This window comes from Monopterus albus, unplaced genomic scaffold (genome assembly GCF_001952655.1).
Source record: "Monopterus albus unplaced genomic scaffold, M_albus_1.0 scaffold150.1, whole genome shotgun sequence".
In the NCBI taxonomy this organism is placed as follows: Eukaryota; Metazoa; Chordata; class Actinopteri; order Synbranchiformes; family Synbranchidae; genus Monopterus; species Monopterus albus.
This window is the reverse complement of record NW_018128030.1, coordinates 992,797-1,003,193: the sequence shown is the minus strand read 5'-3', so window position 1 is coordinate 1,003,193 and position 10,397 is coordinate 992,797. Positions and strand designations below refer to the sequence as shown.

Genomic DNA, 10,397 nt, shown 5'->3' with positions numbered 1-10,397 from the left:
TTCACTTCAGTCTGTCATTTGTGCTGAGTCTTGCAGAAGCAGCAGAGAGATTATTTTCACTGCGGGCAATCATTTCAGCTTAGCAGTGCATGTCTGGTAAGAGGAGAAGGACAAAATACAGCCATACTAATAATGTCAGAGGTCCATGACTGTTGCCTTGATTTCAAGTATGTTTGAGCCCAAACCATATTTAAATGCTGTCAGGCCAGATGACAGGTCTGTTATGTCAATGCAGGTACAAAATAAGTAATAACCAAACATCCAGGATGAAGACGACAAGACGAGAAGAAGAATGGTGTGTCCTCGTAGGCCTGACTTCAGTGGTCAAGTCACTTCACGTAATGTTTATTTTATTTTAAATGTGCACTGACCAAGAAAAGTGAGTTGGAGGAAATAAAAATAAAACAGGAGGTGTAGATTCTCTTTCTCTCGAGACCATTAATACAGAGTAGGAGAATAGCATATTTATGGTTTCCAGAATTCAGCCATTCACTTCTTCTGTTTTTAATATGCCACACACTACATCTATGTTTCAGAAGAGTAATTGTTTATTTTATGTAAATTATTAATAGAATAACATATTTACAGCATGGCTTGATGACTGTTAGAAATCTGACGCTCTTGTCTTAGACAAAAAGTGCACTAAAGTAGTGTAATATTGTGCTTCTCTTGCAAAGGTAACCTGCCTGCCACAATGAATACTTGCCAGTGATCACTTAAAAAATAGTTGAGGAAAGAATGTTTACTTCAATTCCTAAATTCTCCTATTTGTTTAGTTTGCCCTATATTTAAAATTTTCAGACTGTAAATTTTGCCTTTGAGAAGTTTCGTTTTTTTTTGTCATATTATTTTATTGTGTGTAGGACAACTGAACGATCTGTTTCTAGTTCAACCTGAGTCCAGTATTTCATTGTGGGCTGGAACCACTGAAGGATGAATTCCTATTTGAGCTTTATATGAATAGTGTGGTCATGCAGTGCCAGACGGTATTATTGATTCCACTGAGATTTAGTTCTTAATGTTTTTCTACCATTTTTACTGCTTTTTATATTTTTATCTTTTTTTTAAACCAGTGTGTGTGTAAGCAAGAGATGTTCATAAGAATGGGGTCAGGCTAAATTAAGCTATGTTTGCTCCAGTGTCGTCATCCCCCTCCAAATTGAATATGACCTATACATGAAAAAAGAGGCTGGCAGTTTGAGTTGCACTGGCAAAGCCCTTCCTGGGTGAACTGGGATTCGCAATGAGCAAGAGCGAAACAGGCAAGAACAGACTGAAGAGGCCTGTCTCCCTGTCAGCTTCCAAAGTGACATGGATGTGTAATTTATTATCTAGAAAGAGCCGGTATAAGCAGAAGAGCTGTGTACGTGTTGTGGTAGATTGTGAACCGTAGTATGTTAAATGACAGCCTGACTGGGTGAGATTGAAAACACTGCTCAGATCTGCTGTCAGACTGTCACTAGGTTGACGTACTGTACTAGTAGAGATCTTTTTTTTTTTTTTTTTACCACTGTTATTGCTACTACTGTAAAGCATTTGGAGATTGCTTGTGTGTTAATTTATTAATTTATTGTGTCTTGGAGTTGATGACTATAAAAAGAAAAAAAAAAAACAATCAACCAACTTTCTCTCTACTAACACTGATGTATGCAAACTGTCAATTTTGTGAAGCAATATGACAAACAATGCCAGTGTGTGATGGTAATGTGGTACAGTTAATTTGGGTTCACAAGAATACAAGGTTTTGTCATTCCTGTTTAATGGTAGATTTAAACGCTGGGCATAGAATAAATCAAGAAGTGAAAGTCTGGTGTTAAAGTTCCTCTTCAAATGCAAACCAAAACACTGCTCTGTGTTGGCCACAGTGCCCTTACTCATCTCCCAGCCACACATTTCTACTTGGTGTAGTAATCTACAGAGGTTGAGTGTCTGCTGCCCCCCGTTGTGTAAGATGGCAGCTGCATCCACTGGTGTTACTAGTTGAGGAATCAACCCATGTAGGTTTTTTCAAAGCTGGTATGTAGCCAGTTTTAATGCCTGTATATTGAATATCCTTTTCATACCAAAGACTTGCATTTTATGGCTTCCCCCATGGTTGTTTTTTTTCTTGTTGTCTAGGAAAGGTGACCAAAGCCTGAACTGGAAATTGCACAATTAAACCAACTAAACCTTCTTTGTCACAGTAGTTGAGCAAGTGAATAAAAAAAGGAGCTCAAACATAAGCTGTGCAATGAAAAGAATATTTTTTTACTCTCACCTCCAGTAGAACAAACATCCTTTCTCACAGACAACAGTGATACTGATACTAGTTTGTGTCTGGCCAGTAGTGGCCCTACACTCCATGTATCAGTCTGCTCCTAGCAGTGTTTAAATGTTAGCATGTGTCTCTGGGCCTGTTTTTCAGGAGTCCTGCTGTGTATTAAAAAACAATCCTGGTTATTTCCATGTGTTCATGGTAATAATAACCTTATACTTTAATGGTATATTTTACAAGTCTGAGTCCCTCTTCCATAAAGCTGGTCTGAGTGTGGTGAGAGATTGTAACTGCATAGTCAACTGGTTGGTGACCACAACAACCAATCTTTCTTCCCCTGTCAAAGCAGCCCAGCACAGAATGCTTGATCACTTTTGTATTATTTTTAAAAGGGCAGCAAAGCAAGCTTATGTTTCCCAGAATGCATTTCCTGGGCTCTTTTTGCACGGACATGTTCATACCATGCTTCTGTGGTTTTCCCCTGGGTGCTTCAGTTTCCTTCTGCTTTACAAAAACATGCATCCTGTCTCTGAAAATGTCAGTGTTGGTGCGTGTCTGTGGTTGTACACCTTTTAGTAGACTGGCACCCACTATAATTCTGCATCTACCAGATGGTGGGTAAGTCTGCAACCCTCAACTTACATTAGCAGGTGATGAATGAATGAAAGTCTGTTTTAGTGAATCAGCTTGAGAGAGGATATAACAGGCAAAAAGTGAATAGACTTACTTTTTTAATTTGAGAAGAAGCCTTTCCTCGCCTAAGATGTTGGCCATTAAAGTGAAAGAGAACCTTCAAGGAGTCTCGCCGTCCATATTGACATCGGCACAGCAACGTTTGGAAGCAGGCATGTGGTCAGGTCAAGGGTCAATCTGCTCCTGTAGGAGGTTAATTGGTTGATTTCTCATTTAATGCGGTGTCTTGTACACTCCACAGAGGTCTATAGATGGGATTGGGTGGGAAGTTGTCTTTCTGGCCACGTGCTTCGTTAATATGTAAGTATTCTTTATAGTTGTGCCATAACTGTAAATATAGGATGAGTGAAGACTCAGTGTTTAATAAGTGTACCTTACCCTATTCCCTAGACTAGAGGGCAGCATGTACCTGTGGACCTACAGGAAACCTTAGCGTCTTCTTCTTTGGTAACTGATGCTACAAAGATTTTAAAATATGTTAAGAACAAGCTCCAACTCTCTTGCCACGGTTCCTCGCAGGGCACTTCGCCCTTCAGTCCACTAGAGTGTGCTTTGGACCCGGTTGCATTCGTTTTAATGTGTCATGTCGAAAAGGGGAATGTTCATACAATGAGGGTCTGTGTAGTAGCTCTGCTATTGCCCCAGTGCACCACACGGACAAACGATTGTCAATGGACTGTTTGAGACGGATCTCAATCGGTTTATGCAACTGTTCCTTCCATCTCCGATGCGTGCTTTTTTACTTGTAATTTGGATTGAGATCCTTTTTATCCGATGGAAAGAGAGACACTGAGAGAGAGGAGAGGACTAATTTCCAAACAAAAATGACGTGAGTCTTTAGGTTTAGAGGGTTTTTTTGGTTTATTTTCTTATTTTGGCGACCAAGTGCTTCCATTGGATTTGTTGTTTGACTACACAATCAGTGTGGTACATTTGAGACAGGATAGGTTCAAGAAAGCTGAAAATGTGCCAGGAAAGTACCTGAAACTGAAGTTGTGCGTGCTGTGGTTTTGAATCGTCGAAGGGATTCATACGGAATATAATTCATCTGAGCAGGGGTCAAGTCGTTAAGCAAGAGCGGATTTATCCCGAATGAGTCCTTGAGCCTTTCATGTTTGTAAATCATTAGTTTTAATTAGAAGCTGACACAGTAACACCCTGAGGAAGAACTCAGTTGGGTAACATTGGGACTTTTTAATGCCATGAGTTTATTCTGACCTGTATTTTACTTTTATAGATGAATGTTTTAAAGCTTTTGTGCCATAACGTTTCCTGCCAGTCTGACGAGATAATTGTACATCGTTTCTTTCACCAAATATCACAGGTTTCATAGTCTCGTTCACTCAGTCGACTTTGTGCGTGTGTTTTTGTTTTCCACATGGGATCATAGTCCACACGCCTTGTTGTCTTCCATGCCTGTGCTGCTGTCCATTACAAGCTCGGTGGACCTCAGTCTCTAAACCTGTCCGGGACCTGCGGGCATGGGAGAAGCGTCCCCTGCTCAGTCTGCTGCAGGGGCATTTGTACCCATGTTGGGAGTCGGTTTAGGAGCTATGCCCGGCGGGGTCGGCAATGGACCGGTGGTGACCACCTCCAGGGGCTCCGCGGTGCCACAGCTGCACAACGCCATAGTGGAGCGTTTGCGCGCCCGCATAGAGCTGTGCAGGAGGCACCACTCCACCTGTGAGAACCGCTACCAAAGAGCTCAGGCCGAGAGCTCGGACCGGGAGCACGAGAATACGCTTCACCTGCTCAACATAGTCCACCAAGGTCCTGGGAACCGAAAGCCAAAGGGCAGCCGGGGATCACACCAGCAACCTCCAGAGTACCGCATATCCAACGGAGAGCAAAGGAGCTCCGAGGGGGAACAGAAGATTTCCACGCGCATAGCGGTGAGTTTTGGGGGAGACCCCCTTGGTGATTTAGCTATGGCGACGATAATGAATGATTACCATTAATGATGATTAAGCTTGTGCTGGTGATTATGATCAGGCTGGTGGTGATGAGGCTGCTGTTACTTAGAACGATGAGCAAACAGTTGAAGTTGTGCACTAATTTACAGAGAACATCGTTCAGACCATCAGAGACTGGAAGCTTTCTTTCTGCAGGTGTCTGAGCAATATGTCAACCTGCTGTTCATCTGAGAGCTACTCTTAAAGGATGATAATTAAGCAGTATTTCTACTCAAATTACTCAGACATTACAGTACTCTGATGTGACTCTTGATGAAACAAAGGTTAAGGCTTTGTTCCAACTTGCAGTACAACCAGATCCAGACCAAAAGGCCCACCAGTTAGAAAATGGTTTAAAACCAGAGTAATGAGCTTTTAGATTTCTGAGGTTGCTGATTAAAGGAGCTCTTGAAGGAGATGGAATAATACAGGATCACAAAGCTTGTCTGCAATGCAGTCAGTCCATTCAGAAGAAATGTTCTGGGGGTCATTGGGTCATGGGGATTTTCTACATTTACTGCAAATCAGGTCAGCATCTACTGTGCAGCTGATCCAAACTGAGGCATGCAGATGAATGCTGTGGCTTGTTTACCCCCATTTAATATGCACTGTTATCTCCTTTTGCAGCACAGTTGTTTTTATGTGTCTCCTGAATTCACAAATTCTCAAGAGGATGCTGTCTGGCACTGAACAGTATTTCTCAGAGTTTCCTAACAAGAGGAGTTTTTTGTTTTTCTGTGAGATTATGTATTGGGTACATAGCTGTATGACTTTAGTTTCAAGGTTCATTTTGTAAATTCTGAGATTCTTCAAAGTTAAGGATATTGAGAATAATGATTATTTCCCGGTTGCAAGCGAGAGCAGACGTCTTTACTGCTCCTCTTGTCTGTTCTACGATTTTTCACATCTTCTACATTTTCAAGTCTTTGAACAAATTCTACAACTATTAAAATGCCTCCAAGAGGGAAAAGAGCTAATAAATCAGAAGTGAACGAGGATGTTGAGGCAGAAGAGGATTATACAGTATTTCAGCAGCGCAAGTAACAGAGATGTTGAGTCAGCAGAAGCAGATGTACACTGCACTGTTGAGCCAACAACAAGACAACTTCAAAGGTTTTGTGCAACTACTTATGGAGACAAATAATTTCCCAAGCAGTGTTTCAGTATAATGTCAAAAGGTGAAAGCTTGTAGATGTCCCTGTTTGAGATTTGCTTGGAGTGCTGGATGGGAAAAATAAACAGTATTAATATGTGTAATATTTTTTCCAGTAAAAGCCACAGAAGGGCAGCAATGATTGTTCTGTCAGTTAATTTACTGTTGTCACTGGAATTGGGCACAGCCTCTACTGCATGTCAAACTGTATTAGCTATGCATTTGTGGTGACACTGGCATAGAAAGAAAAGTAGCTTTTTCATTATTTATAGTGTTAATATAAAGTGCAGTTTAGCTTTATGTGGTTTTAATGATGTTAGGTACAGTCAGGCTGTGGAACATGATGGGCATGAGACACAGCAACATCCTGGATTATACTGGCTGTCTAAAAGAGGTCAGGGAACATCATTATCATGTACTGTTTCATTTTTACTGATGTTGACTCTGGAGCAGTGTGTTCTACATAAAACTGATGAGTGCAGCAAAATGGGGAGGAGGAAATGAAGTCCTGGCTTACATGTTTATATCAACCCTGAGGTTAATATGTTTTTCACAACTCATGATTGGGTAAAGCAGAGCAGCAGCTTTTTCAGAAATCCCTCTAAATGCATTTATACTGAATCATTTAAACTGCCAGAGGTCTTTCTTGTCTCTATTCACAAGGAAAGTGTAGAATAACTATTGCAACCAAATACTTAAAAATATGTCTTTTTGCATTATCTCTGGCTGTAAAGAGAATCAAACTTTTGTTTAAAATATTTTCTGGGCTGCAGCCATAGTTCACCATAGTACATTCTTCTGAATTAAAAAGTCAGGCTTCTACACTGGCCACATCTGTGCATGCATATTGACTGTTCACATTGGAATTTGGGATGGAAATGTACACCAAGCAAGGGGCAAACAGCACAATAGATTATGACTGGCTGGGAGTTCAGAGAGGGCAGCACTTAACAACGGTACTCATTGAGACCAGCTTAACAAAGGATATTCTTTTAGATGAAATGGGAAAGAAGAAGAGATGAGAGACTGCTTAACTAACAACTCAGCAAATGATTTTTCATAATGCTTGCATGAGCTCATTGAAAGCTTTTGCTTATTTATGTTTTAGACTATCATGCCTGTGTCAGTAAATGCATTGGTTACAGAACTGGGTCACAGAGCAGAGCTAATAGAACATTCACCCTTTATTATGATGCACAGACAGTTTCACTAGATCAGTTTCATCAGCAGCTATCTCACACTGTATGGTGAAAGGCTTTCCAAACATAAGCCTGGTACAGCCACATAGCATACCATGCTTTGTCATGCCTTATTATCATGTGTTTAACAAATGGCTCACTAAGCACCTTCTTGAATGATGTGCTGGCCATGAAACACTTTGAAGCACAAGGTCCCCATATAAATGTTTAGAGCCACTGAATACATTTCCTGCACATGTTTACTTTAAGTCGAACAGGCCTTGAAAAGCAGTAGGCGAGGGATGCCTGGTGATTAACAGTCCTGTGTGCAATGGGAGGATTTTATTTCCCATTCTTGTTTTACTGACAGATCTGGGAACTATGGGCCTAGAGCACCGTGCACTCCAAGTGTCTCTGTAAGCTGATGTATTTGCCCACTCGCCAACTGTGTGTCATCCACACACAAGCAGCTCTTTTTAAAAGCTGGAGCGTGAGGCATCTTGGTCATTTGTTGGTCTAAAACACAGAACATAACCACAAAGTCCCAGATTTAACTCTAGCCAGGGAGCCTTGCCCCCACCCCCCACCCCTTGACACTTTCTGTCAGCCATCCAGTAAAGGCACAATGCCAGTATACTCTTAAGCTTCATCTAATTTGGCACAATTGCAGAACCTTGGACAAAAGCTTAAAAATTGGCAACCATGATCTGTTGCACTTTTAATGACAGATGGGATGTTTTGGCGGGGGGGGGGGGGGACGGCCCCCCGCCCTCCCACAAAAGGTCACAAGATAGATCTGAGGTGCTGCCAGATGAGAGGAGAACAAAAAACAAAGCTTTCTCGTAAAATTTTGTTCAGATTTTTCTTAGGAGTCACTGGAGTCAAGAGCCAAAAAGGTTGGGAACCACTGTTGTGTGGCATTTGTTACAAGTTATGGCTGATCAAGCAAACATGCAGAAATGTTTTTATAACAAAATGCATCACTCCTTCAATTCACTTTTATTTATATAGCACCAACTCACAACAACCATCATCTCAGGACGCTCTACAGAGTAAGGTCTAGACCTTATTATAGGGAAAACCCAACACATCCCCCTGGAGCAAGCACTTGGCAACGGTGGAGAGGACAAACCTCAGGTCCTGACTCTTGGTGGGCAGCCGTACTGTGTCAACCGATTGGGGTGAGTGGATAGAGGCAGCGGGGGGGAATCAGGACAAAGCAAACAAACTAATACGAGGGTAGATTAATGTGGTGGGTGACTGCTCATCAGAAACGTAGAGCTCCAGAGCCAGAGATAACTGCAAGTGAGAGAGAGACACAGTTTGTGACATGCAGTGGTGGCATAATAACATGGGGAGGGGAGGAGAGCAACACTTTTGATCCAGTGGATTTTGCAGCATGCCATTGATCAGAATAGACTGTTTTGCAGTTTAGGAGTCAACTATAACACTGGTAACAATTATAAGTTCAACTATTAAAACATTATTATATTGAGCTTTAACCCCTCAAAGATATTTTCTTCTCAGACTAATATTTTTTGACACCTTTGGTTCAACCTTCTTTTGTTCATGATCACTGAGCAGCTTCCACATGACCAGAGGATTGACAGATTATTCAAAGAGCACTGTGAAAAAGAAATTCCTTGCCCTCCGCTGTGGTCATGTATGATGGATGAAGAGTGTGTGAGTGTAGGGTGGGGTGTGCACTGTACTGTGAGTGTTTCCTGGCATGAGAGCTACCAGTGGTCTGATCTCAGTCTGACTTGGCTGTGATGTGAAACAGTTAGCACAGGTTCATGGGGGCCGCCCAGGGTGAAGCCCCCAGCTTTATCCAACCCTGTGGATACAGCAGGGATCCATGTTCATCCCACAGGTCACTTCCATGTTATCATGGGAAGGCTAAAGTGTTTTTGTTGGTTGTTTGTTTAGGAATAGCAAGTTGTCATTGGGTTTGAATGCTGAATTACTTTAAGTCCCCATTAGTAAGAGTAGAATTGCTGCCGTGCTGTTTATTGACGGCACAGCTAACTGTAAGCCTGATGTGATAAAGCTCGTCTCAGTGTGTAAACAGTAGTTGTGAGATGAGTCGAGCATCTCAGTGTTCTGATTAAAAGACATTCAGATAGGCCTTTGTATATTGTAGTAAAGCCATCTGTTAATCTCCTATTTGGGATTAGTCTTTATTTCAAGATATGTTTTGAACGCAGCCACAATCCAGTTCTACTTATGCATAGTGCATTTTTGGTGTGAAACATGTTTTTAAATGTATTTTTGTAATTTAAAAAACACCTTAATTTAGGAAGTAATTAACATCAGGGCTGTGTTTTCATGATGCGCTATATTTATGGTAGTTTGAAGAAAGTTGAAAGGTGTTTGACAGCTTTTATTACTGGATCCTGTGTGGCTGAGAATATAAAACTACTTTGCACAAATACAGCAACCTTGTCAGATTGAAAGATTTTAGTATTTATAAAACTTTTCACAGTTGAAACTGCCATTGATTTAATTTTATAAGATACCCAGTTGCATGAGAGTAAAGTACACCATGGAATATGATTGGAATTATGGGGTCATTTGATAGCATTTCCTTGTTAAATAGCTCTTTTATACCCATTTGCTCAAGTAATTCCAGATGAATTTTAGGTAGTAACATGGTTCCAAAGTGGATATTATGACTTCTCTATGCATAAACGTCTTCTGATTGACACCGCAATAACAGAATGGAAAATCATTACATTTTACTCAGAGAAACATGACAGCGGTTTTTTACTGACGCACTTCAGCCAGATTTACTGGCTTATGGAAAAAGCTGGGCCGTGTTCTGGACATTCCACAGTCATATCCGAGGGCAGTTCATAAATTTTTACTGCCAAGCAGATCTGTGGAAGCACGGCCTATCTTTTAAGAAAGAGGGAAGTGGTAGCTTTAATATCACATGTTGCTAATGTTGTCGTTTGTTCAGTTTCCAGAACATCACTGCCTCTGCAGGACATCCATTTGGACAGTATGATGCTTCTGACTTAACTAATAGCTACTGTGTCATCTTCTGGCTAAATTGTGCATGAAATAAATGTCTCTGTTCCCCAGTAAACATTTTCTGATAACATCGGAACACATGCATCCCAAACAGCTTAGATATACATAAATTTGTGATCTTGATTGCTGTG

The 10,397-nt window shown here is 41.1% G+C and overlaps 1 protein-coding gene across 1 annotated transcript in view; it reads left to right on the top strand.

Moving 5' to 3' along the window:
- The first annotated feature begins 3,216 nt into the window (after positions 1–3,216).
- The window catches only part of maml2 (mastermind like transcriptional coactivator 2), a 37,355-nt gene continuing 30,174 nt past the window's right edge, over positions 3,217–10,397 (top strand). The window contains exons 1-2 of the mRNA XM_020614762.1: positions 3,217–3,247; positions 4,338–4,839. Coding sequence (XP_020470418.1) covers positions 4,429–4,839 — 411 coding nt within the window. The 5' untranslated portion in view covers positions 3,217–3,247; positions 4,338–4,428. The remainder of the gene's footprint in view (positions 3,248–4,337; positions 4,840–10,397) is intronic.